A 22,710-nucleotide genomic window follows, 5' to 3' on the forward strand; every position below is an offset into this window, starting at 1 on the left:
TTCTATTTTTCCTAAACACTGATTGGCACTATATAGAAAATCTTGAGTACGTCCAGAAGTATTTGGACCATAGTGTCAAAATTCATTTTTCCTCTAAGAAAAATGCCTGAGCAATTTTGGATAACCTCTCAGAGAAAATACCATCAATGATAAAAGGAAATTTTGGCAAAAAAAAAAAAAATTCTAATTCTATTACCAAACCCTCTATCCCAGGGCTACTGAGTGTGTGGTTCTTGGGTCAGTCAGCAGTAAGATGTCTATAGATATTGAGAGTAAGCATTTAGAACATTTTCTAATGACTTGACATAATGATTTTATGTCTTCGTTTTTATTTTTCATTTAACTTTTATGTATTTTACAAAAATGCTGGCTGTGGTGGACTGGAAAAGTCACTGGTCCTTTCGACACATGGTTAGAGAAACACTGAGCCCCAGGACTGCTAGGCCCACTACTTCGGGGAGCTTCTCTTGCTGCCGTGCGCCAGGCATGCTGATGTAAGTGTAAGACCTCATTCTCCAAACAGACCTAAAATGTGATCTCCTGGGATGCCGATGCGGCTTTTCTTTGTGGGTCACAGAACAAATTTAAGAATAAAAAGCAGGCTCTGGAGATCGTAGTAAAGAAATCACGGTGAAGAAATGGAGACAAAGAAACCTGACCCAAATCACATTAAGTAACAACAGTCCTTCAAGAACTTTTTTATTGAGCACTTACTACATGCCTGACATTGTTTTAGGCCCTTGGGATTCAGCACTGAACATGACAAGACCTCTAATTTCAGGAATCTTGTGACTCTACATTCTGGCAGGGGGAGAGGGCAATAAACCACAGCTTACATCATCTCAGGTAGAGATCAGTGCAAGGAAGCAAAGTCAAGTGGGGCGGGCTTGTGAGAGCACCAGGGCGGGCAGGGTTATTCTAGATACTGTGGTTGGGGAAGGCATAGCTGTCACGAGCGCAGGTCCTGGGGCTAGTCTGCGGACTCCTACACCGTTTCTGTCATGAGTGTTATGACCGTGGGCAAGTTCTCTAACTGCTCAGGGGCTCAGTGTCCTCATCTACAGAATGGGAAAGTAATAGTGCCTGCCTAGGATTAGTGTGAGCATGAAATAAGTGAACAGATATCCAGCGTTTGGGGTAACACCTGCCACATCGTTAAGTGCTCACTAAATATGACTACTCTTTCCTTAGGTGGTGAGCTGTGGCAGAGGCCTAGATGCGGGGGTCAGCCATGCAAAGGTGGGGTGAAATGACACAGCTACCATTAGATGAGCACCTCAGAGTACTTATGCAGACTGGGTACATTTTCACCTGTAATCTTCACGGAGATCCTGAAATAGACATTATCATCCCCATTCCATAGATAAAAACCTGCAGGGTAGAAACATGAACTGGCTTGTTTCAGGTTATCCAACTAGTTGATAAGTGTCCCTGAACTCTGTCAAAGGCCTCACTTCTTCTATTGGGTTTCTAACGCTTCTGCTGTGTACTGGCATAGAACTGAAAGTCTCCTGACTTTTACTTTGTCCCTTTGTTCATTCATCTCCTCAACCCCTCATCGAGGGGATGAATGTTCGTTCATCCATTTAACTCATTTCTTCATTCAAAAAATATTTACTGACGGCCTACTAAAATCACAGTCAACTGATAATATTCTCTTTGTCTTCAAAAGAGCATTTCGGCAGGGAGACCGTCAGGCAGGAGCAATGCTCAGTGAACTGCAGAGCAGCGGAGTGCGGGGGGGGCTCATGGGGCAGGGGCCGGGGGGGCAGCCCGTGGGCGCAGAGGCCGCAGAGGCCTCGTTCGGGAGTGGCTCCGGAAGGAACCCTGGGAGTTCGATGTAAAAGGTGGCTGGGAGCAAACTCATAAACCGCTTTCTGTGCAGAGAGTGGGAAAGCACTCGGGCTTCTCTGGAGGAGGATTTTAGGAGGAAGGAGTAGCAGAGTCTGGGACAGAGTCTGGGCAGAGTGTGGACCGGACGAGAAAAGGGAAATGGGCCGGGGCGGGGATGTCACCGGGTCCGAGAACTGGAAAAGGCCTCCCCGAGCGGCTGGGGCACTGACGCGCAGGTGCAAATGCCCCTGTGGGCGCTGGGACAGCAGGAGAGTCACGTACTACCTTCGCTATGAACGAGCGGAGGAGACAGGGGCAGAGCAAAGAATGGAAGAATCAAGAGCAAAAAGACCCCAACGCTGACGACACTAGAGGGCCACGGGGCACCGTGGGGCATGAGCACACATCACAGTACAAGGGATTTTAACAGGTAAGATGGACGGACTCTGCATAATTCCGCTCTCTGGGGCTTCTCCTCCTCCGTTTTGCAAACTCGGGAAAAATGAGAGGCGCATTATGTAACCCTTACCTTGTAATTCATGAACAAAGAGCCCGAACGGGTGCTATTCAAAATTCCTAATTAGAAACCCTTAATGACGAAAAGGCAAGACACTAGATGCATTTTATGCCCTATTTCCCGGCCATTCCTACGTACTGCCCGTCCCCCCACTTAGACAGCGGCTCCCCAGAACAAAGCCCCGGTCACTGGGAGGGGTGCCCTGGGCTCGGCTCTGACAAGAAAGGCTCGGTATCAACAGTGACTATCTTTGAATCTTTAGAGGATTTCCTCTCACTCAAGCAAGCAGACACTGAACACATTATTTTAAGAAAGTAAGATCTGAGAAGTATGACCAATTTCTCTCCCTTCTGGGTGTTTGCTTCTCCAGCACACAGAGAAAGGGCCACCACTCGTGCCGCTCACACGAGCTTGTGCAAGGCGAGGTGCCTGGTTCCTTACCTTCCTCAGGAACGACCGTTAGTGTGACGGTGACGCCAGCGTCTTTGATCAGCTGAACAATGTTATCATGGGACAGTTCAACAATGGACTGCCCATTCACCGCAGAGATGTGATCTCCGATTTTCAGTTTTCCACAGCGATCTGCTGGGCTTCCCTCTATGACTCGGCCAATTTTATGAGGAATAACTAGGGGGAAGAAAACACCCAGGTTTTTCCCTTATTTAAGATACGTTAGCATTGGATTTATCATCATTTAAAAATTCAACATCATGCGGCGCCTGGGTGGCTCAGTCATTAAGCGTCTGCCTTGGGCTCAGGTCATGATCCCAGAGTCCTGGGATTGAGCCCCGCCATTGGGCTCCTTGCTCGGCAGGAAGCCTGCTTCTCCCTCTCCCGCTCCCCCTGCTTGTGTTCCTGCTGTCACTGTCTCTCTTTGTCAAATAAATAAAATCTTTAAAAAAAAAATTAAAAAAAATAAAAATTCAACATAACATCAAAACACATTCTTTAAAGGTAGAGCAAAAAAGTATCGCATGCGAACATCTTATCCAATTATAACTATCCCCATACTGTCGTCCGCTCTGGGCCCACATGCATACACACTCCTTACATAGCTGCAGTCATAGCACATAAACCTCTGTGCTGTTTTCCACTCATCATAAACCTTTCTCCAATTTTTATACTGCCTTCCTAACAGTCCTGTTTGAAGGCTACTGACCTCCCTGATATTTATGATACTCCCTCATGAAACTGATGCTTCTCGCTTATTGTTGGCCATTGAGGCTGCATCCTATTTTGACTATTTCGGAAACTGCCACAATGAGACCATCTTTGGTTCTGCTGAAGGGGCATTTACTCCCACAGGGGGTCTTGTAAATAAATGAAGTTCAAATTCAAGGTTAGAACTCAGAAGTTACTGCTCAGAAATCCAGGCATGGTGAAATGACTGACTGTTAAATCCTACTTAGTTCTGTAGCAAAATTCCTTTTGTTTGTGCCTTTAGATTTTTTTAAATTGGGGAAGGTGAGGGGAATCAGAACATGAAATGTTTAACGTTGAGATTATTTGGTTCAGGGATAAAATCCTGCCCTGAATGCACAAAGCAGAGTCTAAGACATTTGCAAAGACACACCGTACAGTTCTACTGGTTCATGATGCTGAAGGCTTTCCTAGACTATGAAGACACTTTGCTATTATGGCTTAAAACGAGTTCTCAGACACTCAGGAAATCTTGTCAAAATATCTTTCACCCCTCTGAATAAGGGGCATTTGTATTAAGAAATGTTCCTCCCATGTTCCTTAAGAATTTCCTTACCTGGATCAGTAATCTTGTCGGGCATTTGCCTTCTGCTGACTATTGACTGTTAACGAATAGGGATAATTAATATTTAAAATGGCACTCTATGTTTAATTTTCATAGTAAAATGGGTTCCTTACTAGTATTTCTGAGTCATAGTAGGTATATGTCAGGGATGTTTTAATAGGCCTTCATTTGAACTGGAAGTTATTCTTGGTTGTGATTTATAGCCCCACAGACAGGGCCATTCCCTGGCTCTTCTAAGATTCTACAGTGAGAGATTTTATCCTAAAATAGAGGAAGTCAATGTTGGAAGCAAGTGCCTTTTAGCTCTGAATTATATCAAGCACTTATTATACCATTTTCCTTAAAGTAATTAGAAAAGCACCTGAGCAGTACAGGCCATGTCCTGTGCCAGGCGGTATGAGCAATTTGCAGAGAGGACAGCAGGTCAGAAGCGTCTGCTGAGGGGCGCCTGGGTGGCTCAGTCGGTTAAGCGTCTGCCTTTGGCTCAAGTCATGATCCTGGCACTCTGGGATCGAGCCCCGCATCAGGCTCCCTGCTTGGCAGGGGCGGCGGGGGCGAGGGGGGAGCCTACCTCTCCCTCTCCTCCCTGCTCATGCTATCTCTCTCTCAAATAAATAAATAAAATCTTTTAAAAAAAAAAAAAGGAACATATGCTGAACCAGACAGTGGCCCTGTGGTGACCTTCTACCTCAATACCTTAGTTATTCTCCTTCTTAGAAAAGATCTGCTGGTACATGCTGTTATTCTAGTTGCCCTGAGAAGAAAATCATTCAGCCCCTTGGCACGCTGAAAAGGGTTTGTTCAGACTTGGGAAAGCATCAAACAAAATGAATCTCTGACATCTCGGTGGTTCCTTTCTCATCATGTGAGCAATGGGCTCAAAAGGAATCAGCAAATCTTGGGACATAACTTCCCGAAGGGTTAGTTGTCTGGGTGAAGGAAGGTAAAAGTAGTCAGATTATCATAGTCTCGGCATTGACAGCTGTATTATCAAAACAGTTAAAAACAGCAAAGAGACCAGTAGAAGGATAACTTTTGAACGGACTGGCAAGTTTTCAAGGTAACCCTGTAGAGTACACATAGCTAGGGAAAAGTCTGAAGTCCTGCCTTGCTTTTGTTGGTTTACAAAGTCCACAGGCGTTTGCCATAAAACCAATTTATCCGTCTTCATTCATCTTTGGCCTAAATCTTCTCCCAGCCTGGCTTGTCCAGCTGTTGAGGTCACTTCAGTGCTCTTAAAACATTTCTTTCGGGAAAAGAAAGGACAGTAACTGGAAATGTCCCCTCTCAAAGAATCCTTTGCAACCAGAACTGAAAAGTATATGCTAAAGAAAAGAAACACTAAAACCTCTGAAGCACTAGCAAAGCAAAAACTAGCCAAGCCCTTTTCATCCTAAATAGAGGTCTTTTCTAGGTACTCTGTTCACTGAGTACTTGCACAAGCTGGGGCTAGGGCAGTAAGGGTGCTGGACCAGATCCCTGATCTTTGAAAAAGTCAACCACAGAGAATCTCAGAATTTCCTTCCTTCTTTCTTTCTTTTCTTAAAAGATTTTATTTATTTATTTATTTGTCAGAGAGAAAGAGAGAGAGAGTACAAGGAGGGTGAGGGGGGAGAGGAAGAAGCCGATTCCCCACTGAGCAGGGAACCCAATGTGGGGCTCGATCCCAGGACCCTGGGATCATGACCTGAGCTGAAGGCAGATGCTTAACAGACTGAGCTGCCCAGGCGCCCCGAGAATCTCAGAATTTCATGACTGGTGTCAGAGATGCTGCCGGGAACTCTGCTTGGGACAGATGTCACCAGAAAATACATTTAATCAGAAGAAAGAAAGAATCTATCCTGAACAGATTACCAATCTACACCAAGACAAGGTCTATAAAGAATGATCTATTCTGAGAGCTTTCCTGCCTTTTCACCAGTGCTAACTCTTGTCTAAAGCACACCTTCTGTGTAATGCAGTGTGCAGGACTGCTCAGTCTTCGGGAGTGAAAGCTCCTCATCCAAGCCCCCCAGGGCCCTCCTTTTATCTAGACGAGACGCATGGGATCCCAAGAAGACGACTTGCAGGGCTCAGCATTCCATGAGATTATCAACTAGCATTTCAGTGGAATGACCAATTCTGGGTTTGCACCAATGACTGAAAAACTCAAGTACTTGATATAAAATTCACGGGCACCCGAAGCCTAATTTACCATTCAGGGTGATAATTAATGAGCTGCAAACACTCATTTCCTGCTACACATGAACTGCTGCCTCGATCTTACATTTTACTTGGGCTTTCTTTCCCATCTCGTTACTCAAGTATTGATAAACTTTTTAAAGTTTCTTAAAGAGAAAAAAAAGCAAGAGACAGTGCCAAACAATTTTATAAATAACACGATGGTGATAGCAGCAGAAGCTCCAACAAGCACCAGCAGCTAACATTTATTGAAGGTCCAGGCTAAGGGCTCACATGCATGATCTCCTTTAATCCTCAGACTCGTATGAGACAGGAGGTGTTATCATCATCCTCATCTTACAGAGGAAATTGGAACTCTTGGAGGGTAAGTAATTTGCCCAAGATCAGACAGCTATTAAAAGACGTAAGCAGAGCTTGAATCTGAGTTTGTCTGATTACAGAGCCCAACAGCTAATGACACTATCTTACACAGAGATTCAGCATCTATGGTACACAAAACCATCAAAATAGTAAGAAACAATTAAAGTGAGTAAATATAAAAATATTTGAAAAATTTAAATATAGACAAACACAAAAAGAATATACTTAATACACATTAAGATGCAACATACATTTCAAATATAAACGAATAATATAAAAAGGTTAAACCTATATAAGTAATGCAACTTATTTTACTGAATTCCTCTACACTGCTTTGTTTTATGGTAGGCCCTAGACTCTCCCCTAATTTCAGCAGTCCTAGAAAAGGAGTCTCTTTAGTATAAAAAGCGGCTAGCATCTCTCACACTGAGTAATAATCTTGCACTGTTTTTGTTAATCTGAATGCATGGGATTACTGGATGGCATGAGAATAAAGATACGGTTATCTAAAATGGTTACTTGGTTTGGGAAATACTGATTTCCAAAGCTTTAATACAAAATCCACCAAAAATCTGCTTTCTTTCATTTTTCCAACACAGGCCACATAATCATCCTCAGAGCATCAGTGACAGTTCCAGTTCCAAGTGTTACCATAGCAACTGCTTTTGGAAAATGGAAACTAGTATCCGTGAGCAGTGACCTGATACTATAGTAATAACTCATCCATGTCACAGAATCTTCTTCCTTCACACACTTGCATTAATTTTAGCAAGATTTCTGCAAATTGGCTTGGCTTCCGACACTCCTGCAAGGGTTTTCTTCTTTTTCTAAGATTTTAGTGACCCTCTAGTCTAAGAGGATCTCACTACTTGGGATATAATCAAATCCACCAGCAAAGGCAAGCGCACATTTTCCTGTGGTCAAAGATGTTTACCATTTGACTTGGAAAAATAAAGTCACCAGACAAGTATGATAGATCAATCTCAATTTTCTGGTTCTCATCTTATATTCATTTGGATCTTACAATTATATTTAAAGATGATTATTTCTTAGAAATATAAAGGCAAGACAAATATTTAATTTGCTGGACTGTAACAGCCCTGAACAGACTAGAGGTAAGTCCTCCTTTGTTGAAGGAATTAATATATATATTCATCCTTCCCAGGTGACAGTATTCTGTTAAACTGGATTCAGGATATTTAGATTAATGCTTAAAATTCTGACAAAATTTTTACCTTTCAATGACGCATCTATAAAAGATAAAAATACCTCTTGTCATTCAAGAAGGTTCCTTTATAGCTGGAATGTGGCAATTATGATTAAACAACACAAAAGGACTATTTAAGGCATATTTGGGTCAAGATTTTTCTATTAATCTGTTTTGCTTCTTCTCAACTACTTCTAGCATTTAATTCATTTCTGCATACACAGTTTCTCTTAATTAAAAAAAAAACCAAAAACGTATGCCTCCTTATTTGAAAAAACTCAGCATTGTGCTTTTGCTGAATCTCATAGGGCACGCCCCCCACATCCGGCCACGGTATAATCTGGGTGCGCAAATGGAGCCACTAAGACTGATGTTATGGAATCTGAGATGATAGCTAAACCTGAGGCTTGGAAGTTCAGATTCAGACTACCTGGTTTTGAAAATAAAGAAAATATTCATCATTCTTAAAAAGATAAGTCTCTAAGGCAATTTATACATAATTCCCTAATTAGTTTCACGAAGCCCATTGGGAGACTCAGAAAACTGAAATTGCAGGGACAGTAGGATTCAGCAGCCCTTACCTCCTGGAGGTGGTTTGTTTTTGGAGGTGAGGATGACAAAGCCAAATCCTTCATTTTCCTTTCGGTGCAAGACTACATCATAGGCCTCCTGCGGAGCAGGCCTGGCTGGGACCTCTGCTCGGTTCAGGCGGGGCGAGCCATTCTGTGTTGAAAGGAAGGCTTGAGAGCTGTCATCCTCAGGTTGTTTCTCTATAATAAACATGACCAATTCTGATATTTCTGGAACATCATAACTTTTGTTAACTAAAGTGTTTCTGCGCTAAGCCTCTCACAGGAAAATGTAGATTCGAATAACCTATAGCCTAGAGAAGCAATCCCCCCACGTGAGCTCTGGACATCATCGGGTGCAGCTACAGGCTGCATCAGTGTGTCTGACATCTTCAATACTCTGCCAGTGTATAACCGGAAGAATGATGTCCTCTCATTTTAAAGGAAGCTTTTTGAAGCTTCCGTGAAAGTTCATGGTAAACCAATTCTTGAAATTGTCTTAATTCCAGGAGGATTCTGACCAGTAATTTTAATAAAAGTTGGTAATGAAAACTGACCCGGTACACTTCCTTTTAAAATCAACATTAAATATAACTTAGTGCAGGACGAATGTTATATATATATTGTATATAGCACATATATACAATATATATATAATAAAACTGAATAATGTGATGCTGGGGTCACTGCACCAGGGCAGAGGTGCTGCCCCTCACTGGTTGAGAAGTTAGCTGTCAACACAGGATTTGTCTGACAGAATGTGTTTTACAGCTGCAGTCTTCTTGATTGATGATACCAGATGCGCTAACCATCAGCAGTCCTCCACCTACCCCATCCAGCATATGACAAGCTGTCCACATGAACAGCCAATTCTCCTAGGCATAGAATAAGTCATAGGAATCCCCAGCAAATGGAGAATTAACTTATACCTTATTTTCTTAGTCAAGTATGACATCAGAATTCAAGAAAGAATAACACAAGTTAGTCCTGATTAAAAAAAAAAAGGCAAATTTTGGGCCATAATTTGATCCGAGCCATCATTAACAAAATATACTGCCCTTGAGGAATACCCACTTCTAAGTGCTCTTTTGGCTCAAAATCTACATGATTCTGAGATTATGTTTTTGAATTTCAACAAAATGCTGCCCAATATCCAATCATTAATGAAAAATAAAGGTTTTGTTTTGTTTTTGTATAATGCGTGGTTATAATGAATTAGCTAAATGCCTCCAATAATATCAAACTACTACAAAATTTCTTCATGATGCTTTCCAGGAGAGAGCCAGCCTCTGGTTGTACAACAGCACATTTTTTACTGCATGTGGTTATGTTCTGACTCCAACACAACACTGCACTAAAATCTGTATGAGTCTCTAAATGCCTGATACTTAGGGAAACAGGCAGGCCTTTCCTTTGGATGTTGCAATCAAAAACACAGTGCCTCATTTTTAAGAGTAATGCAAGTATTCATCAAGTCAACAAACATTCGTTGATGTCCATTCTGTGCTGTCCATTCATTGTGTCCATTCTGTGTTTTATGTGTGGGGGATACAGCAGTTAACTAAATGCATAAATATCCCTACCTCGATGAGGCTTACACTCTTGTGCTACAGGGCTGTCTTTTTAAAATCTTAAAGTGGCGAGAATTCACTTCTAAAAATTCCAATGTAATAGTCACAAAGCTATTGATGAGAAAAATGTATTCATAGCCTCATGTAATGGTTTAGATCCTGGGCTCTACAATTAAACTCCCCGTTTTAATCCCTGGCCCTACTACTCAGCAGTTATGTGTCTCTCAACCATTCTGTGGGTAACTGTAAAACTGAATGACAGTATTTACAGCCTAGTGTTGTAAAGACTAAATAAAAGAATCAGTATGTCTGAGACAGAGTAAAGCACTCAATAAATGTTTTTATTTTTTAATGTTAAATGACATTATATTAAAAATTCTCAAATAGAAACATTTGAGGGGAGCCTCTTTGAATACTTAGCAATTCATCAGGATCCAAAATTTTTTTATATTCAGCTCAAGGGATCTCTTGGTATGACTAAAAAACTATATTTGTTTTTAAGAAAACAGTCTTTAACTTAATAATCCCGTCTACAATAGCACCTTGGCAAAATCTGTCAATACGTGAATATAGTCTTAATACAGAGGCCTAAATTTTGTCTCTTTAATAGTAGTATTATTTCTGGATCCTTTTGAAATTAAATGGCCTTCCATGATGAGGCTCTGGATCACACCAAATGGCTTATCTGATACCCTAGGAAACATACTAAAATACCTGCAAAACCATATAGAAAATGGACTAAGTCTCTTTGTTTCTTGATTAACCTATAAAGCAGGAACAGGCTCACATACCACCATAGAAGATCTTTCTTCTGACAGTTAATAGCACGTGGCCATTTCGAGCTGCCGTTGTCATGAGATCCAAGACTTGTTTGTGAGACTTCCCTTTCACAGGAATCCCATCAATGCACATCAGCTCGTCAGCTGCACGGAGCCGACCGTCTTTCTCTGCTGCGCCCAGAGGAATGATGGCCCCGATGTAGATCTGATATGAAAACAAAGTGTAGATTGGTCTCTACAGTCAACAAAGATCTACTACGACCCTTAACTAAGTTAAAGGCTTCCTGACCCAGTACTACACAAACTAACATATTTTGCAGTTCAACTATGAACACTTGAGAAAGGTAGTATCTTAGAAAGTGACCATTCTCTAAAAAGGCGCTTCACATCACCACACTACATGATCCCTTCTGGATCTTCAGGGATGCGCAGACACAAAGTGGAAAATGCAAAGCTGTTCAATAACTTAAAAACTGTCACTATCACTTCTAAGCAATACAACAAAAGACATTAAATTCAGAAAATGCAGTTCTGTGGAGTAACTACTAAAAAGTACAAAAATGTATTGAATGCATCAGCAAAGGTTTTCTACACACCGTTCACAGCAATTGGGATAATTCTCAAGAAACTCCCATTACATACGGTTACTAGTGGAAATTCAGTATATACAACCCAGAAACATTTCTTGTTCCTAAATCTCAAAGCAGCAGATATATCTCAGGGGAACAGAGTGTCCTGAGGTCCACTTACATCGAGGCAAACAGATTTGGCACATTTTGTTTGCCGGCAATTAGAATCCTGTAATTAGGGAATCCTGAATGTTTGGGCTAGTTTCAGAGCTGCTAAAACCTGACATTGAAGAGAAGAGTTTCTCCCAAGTTGTTTGAGATAAACTCTGAAAATGTCTTAGGTCACCACTATATGTACCAACAAAATAGGAAGCATTAAAACAAAATCATGTCTTCCACCAAGAACAATCAAGGTATTGTATATTTGCCCTGTATAAGTTGACCTGCCTTGAGCTTTATATGTCTCTTATAATTGTTTTAACTATAGCCAATATGGCTAATTAGAACATATTTATAATACATAAATCAACTGTTCTATCCAGAAATAGAAAGAAGACTGTCATTTTATTTTAAAAGGTTATTGTTACTCACCTATCTTCCAAGCATGATGATAATGTCTTTCTTATATCACACAGAAAAAACTTAAATATGTTCTCCAACTCTACCAAGTACATTACTTCTTTTTTTAATAATTTTTATTGTTATGTTAATCACCATACATCATTAGTTTTTGATGTAGTGTTCCATGATTCATTGTTTGTGCATAACACCCAGTGCTCCATGCAGAACGTGCCCTCCTTAATACCCATCACCAGGCTAACCCATCCCCCACCCCCCTCCCCTCTAGAACCCTCAGTTTGTTTTTCAGAATCCATCGTCTCAATGGTTCATCTCCCCCTCCGACTTACTCCCCCCTTCATTCTTCCCCTCCTGCTATCTTCTTCTTCTTTTTTTTTTCTTAACATATATTGCATTATTTGTTTCAGAAGTACAGACCCGTGATTCATCAGTCTTGTACAATTCACAGCGCTCACCATAGCACATACCCTCCCCAATGTCTATCACCCAGCCACCCAATCCCTCCCACTCCCCACCACTCCAGCAACCCTCAGTTTGTTTCCTGAGATTAACAAGTACATTACTTCTCTGTCATTCAAACTAAGGGCAAAACTTAAAAATAGAAGCCATTACATTTGTTCTCTAAACTTTATGTGAGAATTGTGTACGAAGTTCTATATTTTAAATGCTTTACAAACATAACCCTTATGCTTTCTGAACAGAAACATCAATTATTTTATATTTTCCTAGTTTCATAGGTACAGCAGATGAAATGGCACGCAAAGTACTGAGCATGAAAATGTCAACCCATTAATAAGAGTAAGTGACATAATATGCAAAGGCTCATGCCACCTGTTTATGGAGTATTCAAAGGACAGACCAATGGTGCTAAACAGGATGCTTCTTTCTTAGAGAAGGCAAAGGTCTTAAAATTTAACAAAGGCAAAGGGAAATAAAAATTGAAAATAAGCTGTAGGCACATAGAGAAAGACAGAAATTAACTACTGCCCAATTTACAGTGCACATATTCAGTTCTTGCCTTCAGTTCTAGCCTCAGCCACACCAAGGTAACTGGGAGACCATCACACTAACAGAAATGCAGTTCTTCCTCTCATTCATGAGATGCTCAGAGAAAACAAAATCTTAGAAAAAAAAAAGAAAACCACCATATTCTACCAAATAGCCACCTAAAAGTTCATAGGAATGGCCAAATTCCAAAGTATGTGAACTTACAGACTGGTCCGGTCCCTCTCCTCCCAGTACCCGGAAGCCAAACCCCGACTCCTGTTTCCGAAGAAAAACATCCAAGTCCTTGGTGTTTGGTGCTAAGGAAAACCAGAAAAATATACAAATAAATAAGTAAAACAAAATACTTTGATTTATTTAAAAAGGATTACAATAAAACAATGCAATTATTTAGTAGGATAATATTATAGAGTTCAATAAACTATAATCTCAGAACTTTCTGGTAGGTGAAAACTTACACAAGAACATACCACTACATTCAATCTTAAATCTTTGTTTTCAGCTCTAAACAAAACTTTGTATCGAGATTGCTCAGAAACATTTACCCCCGCTTCCATTATGCTGCCATTAAGTCCTAATGCTTTCAATTCAATGTTGTGATATTAAATACAGAAACATCCAATTTAAGTTTGGCATTTGATAGGTACAAATTATCTCAATTAACAGTTGGACAAATCCTAGGAAAAGAGAGCCCATAAAATGCCTTAATTCTACTCCTAAACTAATACCTTTGTTTTTGAAAAGCATTCCATATTTGCTTAGCCTAATTTTGCAAACGGGTATTATTTTAAAAGAAAATGATCGCTAACACCTATCATCAGCCCCATTTTCTAGCTGTGGAAACTGAGGCCTCGGTAAGTGGCCCAGTGTCAGGCAGCAAGTAAACGGCAGAGCTGAGATTTCGAGCCAACTTGATTTCTAGGGTCCAGGCTCTTCACCCACCCTATTCTGTCCCCCAAGAGCAGGTCGCATTCATCAGAATATTAAGTCCGGAAAGCCTACTTCACAACTAAAATAATTTGATCTTCAAGAAAATATTGATGTTATTCACAAGCAAGAAGTCTTTGCTGGAAAGATGGTGGGGAACTACATAAAACCTGAGATACCGTACAGGGTAAATCTTGATAATGTTCCTCAGAAGCAGTCTCTTTTGAGACATGATTCCTATTAGAATTATAGAACTTTAGGGATAGAAGACTCTGGAGCTCAACTCAGTCACTTTATGGGTGCCGCCTAAAGGGGCTGAGTAGTTTCTACCAATACTAAGAATACATCAGGCTATCAATGGCAAGTCAGAAGAAAGTGATTCCCTATAATTCTATTAATTTAAATTATTGCTTTGCTGTGTTTGCATCTGGTTTTCATCTTTCTGAATATGGCCTGGGCCTATCAAGATAAAGTTATGGAACTGGTTAAATAACTATGAAGTCGATTATACATAATATTTCCACCTGTGTACACAGTTTCCAAGGTAGATTTAGATCTATTTCTCAGAAACAAATTAATTTAAAAAAATTAAGCCTATGTAAGCTGCAATTTTGCTTTGGAAGAGATTTATCATTTTAAGTAAATTAGCACAAAACTGAATCTCTGTCTTCTGCATGCTCTCTGCTCATCATCTCTCAGCTGGGCTCCTCTGAGCGGTCTACTCTGGTTTCCTCCTCAGGCTGCACACCCTCTGATTCACCATCCCTCTTACTCCCGCCAGGAGAATCTCTCTGAAATGCAAGTCCAAGATGATCCCTGTAAACCATTCCGAGGCTCTCCATCCTTTCTATGATGGACTCCCGCTTCCTCAGAATGGCCTCGCCTGCCCCTGCTCTCCCCTCTGGTTTCCTGTGCCAAATGCACCCAGCCGAACTGGGCTACTTGTAGAACTCGGGCCGTGCAAGGTCAATGTGCAAAGGTTACTCCTGCTTTCCTTCCCTTTTTCTCTGTCTCATAAACACCTCTTCGTCTTTGAAGCTGTGGTTCTGGCTTAACTTCCTACGTGAAGCAGGATCTGACACTTCCTACCACCCCCAGTGGTAAAATTGACCGTCTCCTCCTTTGGATCCCTGTGAGGCTTATTTGGACTTATTTATACATACTTCTTTGATTGCATATTTGTCTTTTCCATTTAGGGTTAATCATCTTTTTGGGCGCAGGGCCTATGGAACTTATTTATCTCTATATTCCTAACACCTACTTTGGTGTTAGGAAGATAGCAGGTACTTAATCCCTGGTTTTGAAAAAAAATGGATGAACGAATGTTGAATAGAAATGGAAGAAGCCCAGAGTCATGAAAATGGGGATGAAGGAATAACTTTTCAATATGGTTTTGAAAGATGGAAAGGTCCCAGTTTTTAGAAAATTCAAAGTGATTTTGTCACATGCTGTCCTGAAATATTCCACAGCTACTTACGTTTATCTTCATATAAAGTCTTCGATTTCAGGTAGACCTCAGAAGGATCCAATTTCGGGGATCCTGACCTGATAATGCTGGGTGGAAACGGCATAGGCTGGGGAATGGGCTCATTTATGGCCTCCAAACTTCCTGAATGTTCCTTTCTGTCTGTTTTCTGAAATGGAAAAGGGCCTTACTTAGTATTTTAGAAAACCAGATGGTCGATTAGTTCATAAAACTATTGTGTGAACCAGATGTGTCAACTGATGACAGGTGGGGAGGGGTATGGCAGGGTCAAAGCCACTGCAAAGTCTTGTAGGAATTTACCTTCATAGCCGTGTACCCTTGGTTAAAACATATTTAACTTAAATGAGAAAAGATTTATACTGCTGTCAACCGAAGGGCCTGAATTAGTCCTAAGTTTACATGATCTTGCCCTTTCCTCCACCCCCAAGACACAAACGGACTTTGAGAAGAAGATGAGCAAGGACACAACCCAGGGCGGCAGCGTGTGGTAAGAGGGGGGCCCCAAGTGAACAGCCTCGTGAAGCTCTTGATCCGCCCCACAGCCCCACTCACTCAATTTAATTCCCAGTGCAGATGTTTGAGATGCCATTCTTGCTCAGAAAATGGAGTAGGAAGTGTTACCTCTAATGTGGGCTACAAAGAGGACACTATGAAAACCCGGCATGGCCAATTCAAATACATGAAGGAAAAACGCACAATTGTGTGGGACAATCTGGTAAGGGCAACCAGGGGCATTATGTTCGTATTTTTCCCATTCTTTTCCAAAATAAAAGCCAGGCAAAATGATTTAAATAAAATCTGAAAAGAAAAAAAAAAAGGATCCAATAAACAGCCTGAGAAAATAAATACGGTTTTGAGAAGAGCCTGTTCTTCTGCATTCTTGCTGGGGGAGGCAGATTAGGGATGTCAGTTATAAAACAACAAATGCGGACTAGGATGCAGGAGGGAGTGGGGTGAGGACGGTCCCTGCAACGTGCTGTCCCAGAGTCACTGACCCACACCCCGTCGGGTGGCAGGAAGACGAGAGCAGCTGCCTCCCCTCCCCCCGACATGTCCTAGGGTTCTGGCAGAGCAGCACGAGGTCACTGGTAATAAAACATTAGGGTCACCACGGCTGCACTGGCATCCATTATGAAATAGAACGGTAGCACGGGAGTTAAAAACAATGACCAAAGGAACCAGAGAAACGTAGAAAAACACAGTGCAATTTTAACTACGTGGGCAAAAAAGTATTTCTGTTCACACTGGTTTTAAGTGGTACAGTCTATACAAGTGCAGAATGTTTCTTTCCTGTTGAGCCATAAGACAGCAAATTTGTAGAGGATCCTACTGGGTGGATTAGAAAGAATTCACCCATTTTCTATCAGTTGGTCTTTCCTTTAATAGCCTATGGTGGATGGTTATGGAAGCCCATCTTTCCATTGCGAGATGACAGACTCCAAATCAAGCAAACTAGAACTAAATTAAGATTGTATATATAATTGTCTTTATAGCCAGACCCACGTAATTGTGGATATTTTGGCAGCTACATGTCTGCCCCTAGCCCACTTTCTTTCCTGGCACTGTTTGCTGTACCCTTTTTTAGATCTCATTTGCTATACAGGTCCTTAAATAGGCTACTCAGTTATTCAGAAGAATGCCAAAGAAAACACTGTTACAAGTCTGACAGCCTATCACTTTGATAACAAGCAAATTGAGCACAGAGGCCACAGTTATTCTAGAAAGTCTGGTGTAGTCCATTGTGAGAAGGTTATCTCAATGTGGGTATTTAATGTCCCCAGGAAATGATGTGAAGCTACCGCTCCTTCTCTTTGGGCATCAGGGAGATGTCACAGGATCTATCCTCTGCCCTAACACGTAGCTACTTCCTTACCCTTGCTCCTCTGAAACACAAAGAAAGCAGAAGGACTTCTAAAAGTGGGCACTTTGGTGTCTTCACGCTTTACCATTTAGAGGACAGGGTTGCTGGCAGTATGGGCCGCTAGCATTCGGTAGAAATACTTAACCAGGAAAGCACGCCTCCTCTCTACCTCACACGCTTTCCCAGAGTTTCTGACACAGGCCCAGGGCAGGATGCCTTCTCACTTCTCCCAGTGGATAATCACCACCACAGAGCGCTGCTATTATGGAAGGGGACACCGTATCTCTCTCGCTGTGTTGGGAAGAAGCATGTGAGGACCACTGTATACTCACCATTTTGGCAGTTTTAGTTGGTGAAGGAGGACCTTAAAAAAAATGAGCCAGATTTTAAAAACAGAGGAAACATTTCCAGATCACAAATACTGCTCATGTTTATGATAAAACTAGCTTCGACTTTTAGTAGATTAGTAAATTCTATGGCCAACACCCGCTGTGTGCCAGGCCTTGGTACATATATTATCTCACTTCATTTTTGCGACAATTCTAAGGCATAAGCGTTACTACCACTTTATAGATCATGTCAACGAAGACTCAAACAGATTACATCACTTCCTCATACCATAGAACAGGTAGCAAGGCAGCAAACTGACATTAGGCCTGTCTGACACCAAACCCTGGTCTCTTTGTTAAAGGTGTTGGAATCCTGGATAACTCTCCAGCACTCACAAAGAGATCCTCCCCTTACTCTGAGCACATTCTACCATATCATCCAGAGAAGAAACAAAAATAGTTCAAAGAAGTGAGAAAAGTGAAAAATATCCCAATGAAGTTAAATTGCTCATTTGCCTCAAAAATGAAAACTAAAAGCCAGAGAGAGAAGGGTGAAGGGCTAAATTTTATTCTTTAAAATACTAGTCATTCATAGGTAGGGATTTAAGAAAGCCCATCAAAATGCAACTTTATGATTAGTCCTTGGACCTGGATTTATGTCTGTGAGCAGCTCAGGTCAGCTGATGACCCTGGAAAATAAAAATTATATTTCTCTCACACGAGGACTGTGGGGTTTAACTAACATTTACGGACAGAGACTAAAGCTTAAGAGAAAAGCTTCGTGAGCACGAACTACCATGATTGCTTTACAGAGCGATTACACACCAACCAACATTTTGCTTATTCACAGAGATGCTAGCTCTTTCGAAACATCCTCAGCACATCACAGAGGCCCAGATGAAGAACCACCAGTGGAAAGCGTCAATTTCTATTACTGCCATCAACAGAGAAAATGAAATTAAGAGGATATATTTCATCTGAAGTAGCACAATACTGTGACTCTCTCTAATCACTAAAGCCATAAATCAGATTAATTTTAAAAAGAATATAGAGGAAAGAAAATCCATAATGGACACGAATGAAACCACTAATAACTAAAAAAGCTGCTGCAAAAGATACTGCTTATGGAAGCAGTCAGACAGAACCTTGAGGAAAAGGCACACTAATTACCAGTTAAGTCTGCTGGGGAAAAAGATTCTGCCCTGGAAGGAAGGACGATTAACAGATACAAATGCATGAACAATGAAGATTTTTCCCTGTGCTTTTACTCACCTCCTCTTAAGATAAGCAATGGTACATCTGCACCTACAGGAAATTGCTTTAGCACGTCTACCACTTGGAGATGTGTTAAATTCTGCACATTTTGATGGTAAATTTCCTTAATTATATCCCCTTTCTGGAGGCCTTGACACCACTGACTATCCAATATCATTTTGACCTTCTGTCCTGTTGGGCTGTCAGCAATTGCAAACCCAAAGCCTTTAGGGCCCTTAATCAGAGGGATAGTCACTAGTTCAGGCTGGGAGCTGCCCGATGATGCCAGGGATGCTCGCTGCTCGCTCGGGTCCGATGGTCCATTAAGACGGTCACTGATCAAGGTGGGTCCCGGCTTTCCATTCTGGTCCAGGACCACTGCTCCTGACTTAAAATCCTGAGTATTCATGCAAGTCTCTCCCTTGGTTAATGACTGTCCATTGATGACAGGAGTAGCAGCAACAATGTCCACAACAGGGTCTTCATTGTCATCAGGAAGTGGATAACCACGGCAGAGAGTGAGGTTGACATACTGATTGACAGGTACCAATTGAAACATCTGGACAACATCTGCATGGGTGTGACCAAGGACACAGCTGCCATTGATGTCTACAATAACATCACCTGTTAAGACATAATCGTATTAAAAATATTAAAACCACCAAGTAAGTTAATGTTTTGTTGGGGCAGGGTGGGACAAAAATAAATTTATCATCTAAATTTGAATTCTGGAAACCTCTTACTATTCATTAACTGCTGAAAAGACAGATTTCGAACACAGACACGTCATTCTCCCTTCTGTGGTTCTTCTCTAAAAAGAATATAAATGTATGAAACCTTAATTATCTTTGCAGCAGAGTGATGACCTCAAGCTCAAGGGAATCATTTGAAAAAAAACTGTGGATTCATACTGTCATTGTTAGTATATCCTCTGAGTCATACCCAAGCGGCCACACAAAGCCAGGTTCATGGCAGCAGGTATTCAGTACATAGAAGAGGAGCAAATAACTCCATCAGCTACTTGTACAAACAGGCGATCTTTCAATACCACCTTCTATTTCTTGATTTTAAGAGGCCAGTAATTACAGGGTACTTAAAAATTCATTCTAGTTTGAAGAATGCAGGGCTGAAGATTAGAATAATGTGACGTTATGAATGTATGTTCCTTTGACATCTTTCTTAATCGTAGAGATTTTCAATTTATTGTAATTTCAGATTTCAAAAGGAGAAACAAGCGACAAGAGAATCCAACACAAGCAAAGAATGTATTATTTAAGACATTGAAAAGTCAGCTAAACGAATTCTTGTAGAAGTTGGTTTTGCTTTCCTGATTTTACATTATTACGACCACCTTGTGGCAGAATCATTATTATTTGACATTCATCAGTGGTGAATTTTTTTAATGCAGCCTTAACTTTAAAAACCTGCCCTCTAATGTCTCATCTGTTTGCTGCTTTTATTTGAATATTGAATATTTAAAAGGTTATTGCCAAATAAAGTGCTTTAATTTGTTCTGATTGCATGTAGGCCTGAAAAAAATCAACATAAATGGTATTTAAAAACAAACGTTAAAGTGTGCAGGAATGTGTTTCATAATCTAAGATGACACAGAAATCAGACTAATAAGAAACAAAGTTTAGACTTTCCCTCCTCTAGTAAAAGTTTAGACTTTCCCTCCCCTAGTAAAAGTTAATTTCCATGGAAGTATTGTATTGCTATGCAAATTAGACATCAGTTTTAGACAAATGTGCATCTATATTATGAAACCCTGACAGCACATTCAACAACTACCAAATGTGTTTTGTGGACAAAATGTTAAAAAAAAAAAAAGTCAAAACTGAGAGCTTAAAAATTTTTACTAGTAATTTTACTCTCTCTAGGTTGTTAATCTTACAAAGTCAAAGAAGAGCACAAATAATTTTCCTTATAAATATAACTTCTGATTATTTTAACTTTTCTTGTTTTAAGTCTTAAGTCTCTTGTTTTAAGCTTCATGTTTTAAGTCAAGTGGGAAAGCATAATATGAGAGATGCCATATCCTAAATGAAAATAAGTTGATATGTGCCATCAAAAATACTATGGCAACTGAATCGTCCAAATGGGGGGACACATTTGCATTAGCAAATAGTCTAAGAAGCGACCCTATTGGCATAGTAACATCCTTCTAGGAAAAAGTGCTCAAGCCTCCCCCATAACTGTAATTGTTCTTGAACTTCCTCTAACCCCCTCAGCCATAAAAACTGTCAGCCATATAAAAATATCTAACAATTACCAAGACTTAGGGAAAACTATAAAAAGGACAGATTTATATGGCTCTGTAAAAATGGTAATTTCATGTCTATAATTCTTAACATAGGAGTTTAATTTTACTAACAACCAGTAAGACTAAGGAAGCAAAATCCAAACCAAATCAAACAAAACAAAACAGGAGAAAAAACCGTGGGACATCATTTGTTCACTATAAACATCGCAATGGGTCATTTTTCAAGAAAGATTATAGGTACATTTTAGATCGCTCCCAAAGTACCCTACATCATCGAAGAAAAACTACCAAACAGTTCTCTGAGATGGTTAATCAATCTTTATCTTAGCACACTAGAGGAGTTATCTCGAGATGATACAAATTACTCAAAAAAATCAATACATTTAATATGCTTTCTCTAGTTGTACACTTATTTATAAAAAATGGCCCTCCTCAAAACTAGTATGCATTGAATTTAGAGGATAACTATTTTAATACAGGAATCTCCCTCCCCAGTAGTGTAATCTAGTTCTCTCTCTATATATAAGCGATATGTATATGTACATATAGTTATTATATATGTAAATACATATTTATTATATATCAGTTTTATAAATATATATGTAAATGAAATCTTTTCACTGTAGTTTTTTAAATTAAATTAATTAATTAATTATTATTTTTTTATTACATTGTTAGTCATCATCACCGTAGTTCTTATTACAGCATCACTGCTCTTCAAATCTTTCTGAGAAATTCATTACCTGGTGCAATTTTCCCATCCTGAGCTGCAGGACCATCTTTCAGCACATTTTTTACTTGTAAAAACTCATCAGGCCTATCTCCACCAATAATGGTAAAACCAAATCCCATTGTGCTTTTCTTCAATGATGCTCGAATAAGAATGCCTTTCAGCTGGGAGGGATCTCGAGTAAAGTGGGATTTTTCCATATCTGTACCAAAATGAGAAATGGGTTTGAGAACAAAAATAAAAACAATGAACATGGCCCTCAAAGTCAACCTTTAAGAGAGTCTATATAAACTTAAATATAACAAACCATAAAGGGAAGCACATTAGAGAGAATCTTTAATGTTATGAAACAGAATTTAAATTCATAAACTATTAAAAAAAACTTAGCCAATGACTCAGGTGTCTCTTATAGGCCTTCTCTATGTTATCTGAAAGGTAAAAGCACCTACTTTATCACCCCCTCATTGCTTTGTTTGTACTTTTTCTTTAACCCAGAGTCCTTCATATGAAGTCAAAATGATACACCTGCAGGACCACCTTTATTATTAAATTCCTGAAGGTCTTGGACACCATTCAGCTGTACATTTCATTTAAATAAGCATCTACTGAGCTCTACTGAGAAAACACTATTCTGGGAGGATGAAGGCAACTCACACGCTTATGGAAAAGAATATACTGAGATAAACCGAGAACTTTTTATAATTCACAACTCAGGCTTTCTGCAGCCTTCAGTTTGTATCTGATGAAGGCATGAATTCCTGAACTATCAGTAAATAGCTTCATGTTTCTTTCCCTTTTACTTGTGTTCAGTGAATACTTTGGGGAGAAAGCAAACACAGCTCCACTGAAAAGCCTGTTTTTAGAGGTTTCCTCAGATGATCCTAAAACTGAAAGTGATCCATATTTGCAAATAATGAATTTTTAC

The 22,710-nt window shown here is 40.2% G+C and overlaps 1 protein-coding gene across 6 annotated transcripts in view; it reads right to left on the reverse strand.

The window, feature by feature from the left end:
- Positions 1-22,710, reverse strand: part of MAGI3 (membrane associated guanylate kinase, WW and PDZ domain containing 3) — a 235,716-nt gene that overhangs the window by 17,059 nt on the left and 195,947 nt on the right. For 5 of the 6 annotated variants that reach the window (XM_025872450.2, XM_025872449.2, XM_025872448.2 and 2 more), the window contains 8 exons: positions 21,799-21,987; positions 18,811-19,416; positions 17,542-17,573; positions 15,340-15,496; positions 13,143-13,234; positions 10,795-10,987; positions 8,445-8,633; positions 2,792-2,977 (listed from right to left, as the gene is read on the reverse strand). In XM_025872450.2, the coding sequence (XP_025728235.1) occupies positions 2,792-2,977; positions 8,445-8,633; positions 10,795-10,987; positions 13,143-13,234; positions 15,340-15,496; positions 17,542-17,573; positions 18,811-19,416; positions 21,799-21,987 (1,644 nt within the window). The remainder of the gene's footprint in view (positions 1-2,791; positions 2,978-8,444; positions 8,634-10,794; positions 10,988-13,142; positions 13,235-15,339; positions 15,497-17,541; positions 17,574-18,810; positions 19,417-21,798; positions 21,988-22,710) is intronic. The other variant, XM_073896110.1, reaches the window with a different exon arrangement.

This window comes from Callorhinus ursinus, unplaced genomic scaffold, assembly GCF_003265705.2.
Source record: "Callorhinus ursinus isolate GAN/ISIS: 27379988/994484 unplaced genomic scaffold, GSC_fseal_2.0 scaffold9, whole genome shotgun sequence".
Classification (NCBI taxonomy): domain Eukaryota; kingdom Metazoa; phylum Chordata; class Mammalia; order Carnivora; family Otariidae; genus Callorhinus; species Callorhinus ursinus.